This window comes from Rhagoletis zephyria, unplaced genomic scaffold (genome assembly GCF_001687245.7).
Source record: "Rhagoletis zephyria isolate East Lansing unplaced genomic scaffold, Rhagoletis_zephyria_1.1 Rzeph_scaffold_04724, whole genome shotgun sequence".
Lineage (NCBI taxonomy): Eukaryota > Metazoa > Arthropoda > Insecta > Diptera > Tephritidae > Rhagoletis > Rhagoletis zephyria.
The window spans coordinates 8,882-13,743 of record NW_016161807.1 but is presented as its reverse complement, the minus strand read 5'-3'; the positions used below and the strand labels follow the sequence as shown (position 1 = coordinate 13,743).

Here is a 4,862-nt window from a genome sequence, read left to right as displayed (position 1 = left end):
ACTAAATCTAGTGCTTAAAGCACCAAGTTGGCAACTAAGCCTAAAATCCACAAATTCCTTTCCCCAATCTCGTAGTTTTGAATGGCCAAAGATTGATGTAAAGCGATCCATAGCTCTCACCCGGCTGGACCGCTCCTCTCTCAGATTAGTAGTCGGGGTAATCACCGGACACTGCCTGATGGGCACACACGGAAAGAGGTTAGGATACCTCACCAACGATTTCTGTCGCCGTTGCAGAGACGAGGAGGAGTTGGAGACCATCGAACACTATCTCTGCCATTGTCCCGCCCTGGCCAACATGCGCAACCAATTCTTCAACAAGTACTTTGTAGAGTGTTTAGCCGATTTGAACTCGGCGAACGTTCTCGACTGTTTGTGCTATATAAAACGCACTCGGTGGTTCAATTACTAAGGGAGGGAAAGAAACAAATGGCTTCGGCCAGTGGTATCACAACGGGCTTTTCCAGCTCACGTGTGCTCCGCGCTCTGCGCGGGGCAGCCACTCTAACCTAACCTAACCAAACCTATGTATGTACTTACAACCATTGCGTTCAGACTGGTAACCCCTTTCTGTTGAAATACAAATATTGCTGATCCCTACACGGAGTAATTATTCTAATTTGGGTACCATCCACACAACCAATAACCCCAGGAAAGTGAGTATTTTCATAAAAATGTTGTTTTGCTTCCATCTTTTCTTCATTCGTCATTTCCATTGTTATCCACTTTGGACAAATTTGTTCTTCCAGACAATCTAGCACCTCCTTTAGGACTCCAGACATAGTCGACTGCGCAATACCTATATTAAAATCATTACCGGCTCCAAGTTGATAGCTTCCCTCCACTAGAAATCTTAATGTAGCTGCAAATTTTAATTCTGCCGACAAAGCGGATGTACGGGAACGTTTCTTCAATTTGTCTTTGACTTCAGTTAGCACGTACTTGAAAGCATCTTTTGTTAATCGAAAATGTTGCACAAATCTACAGTTATTGAAACATTAAAAGTTTTGAATTATGACTAGAAATTTGGGCTCACAACTCACTCTTTATCACACATTTTTAAGAAGTTGGAGCGGTTTCTTATGTTTTTTCGAGACTGTGACAAGTTATCAGCAGATCTTTCTTCATTTCCAAAAAATATAGCAATGGTATTTATTTATTTAAGCCTTTTGTTATTCGATAGAAACGGTTCATTCAGCATGCAAAAATTTAAATAATCATTTCCTTATCTCGGAATCAATAGTAAACAAGTAATCAACTCAAACACGCCTGGTGAAAAATAAAACCGATGAAAGCGAAATATTATACAACAAATACCAAATAGTTTATATATAGGGTTGCCAGATTTTTTATGCGCGAAATCAGTACGTTAGACTTTTTCATACTAAAAAATCAGTACTTTTCAGTAAATTTCTATTCAAAGTAAAATTATGGATGTAAGTAACAGATAATACTTGAATGACATTTTTGAATGTCTAATGAAAGTTTAAATAGTCAAAGATTTCTATACATTTCATTTTAAAATAACTTTTAATTTGAAGTTCACTTTAAGAAATTTTAATTGGAAGCCGATTTCTCTCTTTGCGTCAGGAAGTAAACTATATACTTAAGATTATCTCAGTTGTTAAAATAAACTAAATTATATATTTTTTCAAACTGTGGAGAAGTACCACTATTTAAGGACTTCATCTATATTTCCTCATTTCTTAAATTAATTTTTTCAACTACGCAAAAATTTTGGAAGACTAAGAATTCGCTAAAAAGAGTATCTAACTCTTTGTCTCGTATACAAAACTCTTTTACAATGGGTGAAAAAAGAATTGTAATTTATAGGCAAATTTGTTGTTATTATACTGAGAGTTTGTTTCGAGGTAACTTACAACACATGACAAAATTAATTTAAGCTCTATCATATCGCAACTGGTTCGTAATACCCGATGATATTCCCGTAAAACGATTGATATTTTTGTTGTATTAATTCCTTGGGAATATCAAATATTATCTGAAACATTTCAACTATAATTAAATTCTTTTTGGTTGTTTCTGTTTCCGACAGGGTAGGAGTATGATGTATTGTAGAACGATTTTCCGTCATCCCTTGTCACATTTGACAAACGTCGAGTTGAGTCGATTTAGCCATGTCCGTCTGTCCGTCTCAGTTTTCGAGATATCCGGATGAAATTTGATAGGTGGGTATATTTTTATAATGTATTTATCATTTATCGGAACCGGAACCGGAAGAATCGGACCACTATAACATATACCTCCCATACAACTGATTGTTCAGTTATGAGAATTTTCGTTATAACTCCTCCATTTATGCAGCTACGAACATGAAATTTTGCAATACTTCCACCCATTATCAAAAGAAAACTTAGAGTGAAAGTTACAAAAATCTGGTAAAATAAACTATAGCTCCCACACAACTGATTGTTCAGATATGAGATTTTTTGCAAAAACTTCTCCATTTATGCAGCTAGGAACATGAAATTTTGCAATACTTCCACCCATTATCAAAAGAATACTTTCAGTGAAAATGGCGAAGATCGGGTTGCTATAACCTATAGACCCCATACAACTGATTGTTCAGATATGAGATTTTTTGCAAAAACTTCTCCATTTATGCAGCTAGGAACATAAAAACTCACTATTAACAAAATACTTACAGTGAAAATAACAACGATCGGATCACTATAACGTATATCTCCCATACAACTGATTGTTCAGTTATGAGAATTTTTGTTATAACTCCTCCATTTATGCAGCTACGAACATGAAATTTTGCAATACTTCCACCCATTATCAAAAGAAAACTTAGAGTGAAAGTTACAAAAATCGGGTAACTATAAACTATAGCTCCCACACAACTGATTGTTCAGATATAATATTTTTCGTTATAACTCCTCCATTTAAGTAGCTAGGAGTATGAAATTTTGCACTGTTGTCACCCATTATCAAAAGAATACTTTCAGTGAAAATGGCGAAGATCGGGTTGCTATAACCTATAGACCCCATACAACTGATTGTTCAGATATGAGATTTTTTGCAAAAACTTCTCCATTTATGCAGCTAGGAACATAAAAACTCACTATTAACAAAATACTTACAGTGAAAATAACAACGATCGGATCACTATAACGTATATCTCCCATACAACTGATTGTTCAGTTATGAGAATTTTTGTTATAACTCCTCCATTTATGCAGCTACGAACATAAAATTTTGCGATACTTCCACCCATAATCAACAGTGAAAATAACAAAGATCGGGTCACTTTTACACAGGCGCGCACCCAGGAATATATTTTAGGGGGGCTTTTATATTTCTGAAGATATATCACCGGAAAATACTGAAAATTTGCTTCAGATAATACCCTCTTTAAAATACATTTATGCAAGTTTTATGTACAGTATGTAATAAATAAATAAACGCTTTAAAATTCATAAACTGCACTTTATTTACAGATTAACAGAACTCAAACGCTTTTAACCGACTTCAAAAAAAAGGGAGGTTATCATCTCACCGGAATACATAACTTTGGACCACGTGAACCGTTTTCAATAATCCTTTTTTTATTAGAAAACTAGTACCTCAAGGTTCGTCCCGTAATTTGTTTTAGAGATCCGATGATTGGATCATGAAGAAATTAACGGTACCCCTAAATTTGAATATGAGAATTGAAGTCGGTTGTGTTCTTTCCTTAAAAACTACTTGTTTAATAAAAAGTTCTATAAACTCAAGATGCGCTCAACTTTCAAAAGTACCTAATAAAAAATTTTAAAAAAGAGTCAGTAAAAATAAATTTATTGATTCCATGAATTTTTGCACTTCTATGTTCATTTTTTCGATTTCTGGTTTTCGATAGAGATGGTGATTTTTCACGATTGCTAAATTTTTTTAATATTTCAAATACCGAAAAAATTAACTGAACTCTCAAGAAAAACGAAAAATTCATATAAAACGACGGACGAGAAATAGAAAAGAAATTTTCTTCTACCAAAATTTCTTAAATCAGTTTGCAGCACTCAAGAAAAAAATGCTCGTATATCGACTCTCGCTGTACTACCGGGAGTTACTAAAGTGGTCACTTGCGTGATTTATGGGCGCCCTCTGTCGTAGTTTTTCGCTATTCTGCTTCCGACTGGTTTGACTCTGCACTACCAGGGGTTAATAGAGTAGCTACTTACCTAGGAGTCGGTGCAGTAGCGGTTCAAAAGTAGCGATTGACAGGACTGATGAATCGGTAGCTACCTGATAAACTCCGTCAAATACCGAACGACTACTTGCAGTGTATTTCATGGATTACTTTTACAAGGCATTTTCCTAGGCGGTAGCCACCATCGGATCTCTCTGCACTACCGGGAGTTACTAAAGAAGTCACTTGCGTGATTTATGGGCGCCCTCTGTCGTAGTGTTTCGCTATCTGGTTCGACTCTGCACTACCATGTCCACTACCACGGGTTAATAGAGTAGCAACTTACCTAGGAGTCGGTGCAGTAGCGGTTCAAAACTACTCTCCAGTACTGCTGGGGTCAATCGCTACTTTGAAGCGAAAGGGTAAGCGATTCCCATCGCCCAGCTCGTTTCCACTTTCGTTTCTGTCGTAATCGTGTTTTTTGCTGGGAAGTAGCAAACTATTTTAGGGGTGTTAAAAAGTGCTTAGTTGCTTTTTGTTACTGCGGCACAAACGATTATACTTACTCTCTAACCTCTTCATTTATTTTTCTCTGTAAAGACAAAATACATGAATAAATACATACATACGTTCATATCAGCGTGGGCCGAAAATCCGCTTTTTTAGAACATTGATTTGTAATAGCAAAAATATGGTTCATTAAGCTCTAAAAACCATCTGTGTGAAA

General features: G+C 35.9%; 1 protein-coding gene across 1 annotated transcript; it reads right to left on the bottom strand.

Annotated features, from left to right (window-relative positions):
• Window positions 1–479: 479 nt before the first annotated feature.
• On the bottom strand, window positions 480–1,363 carry LOC108371140 (uncharacterized). Its single transcript, XM_017626643.1, has 2 exons — window positions 1,044–1,363; window positions 480–981 (listed from the first exon to the last, which is right to left on the bottom strand). The coding sequence occupies exons 1-2, from the start codon at window positions 1,055–1,057 to the stop codon at window positions 552–554; spliced, it is 444 nt and encodes a 147-aa protein (XP_017482132.1). The 5' UTR covers window positions 1,058–1,363; the 3' UTR covers window positions 480–551.
• Between the last annotated feature and the right edge of the window lie 3,499 nt (window positions 1,364–4,862).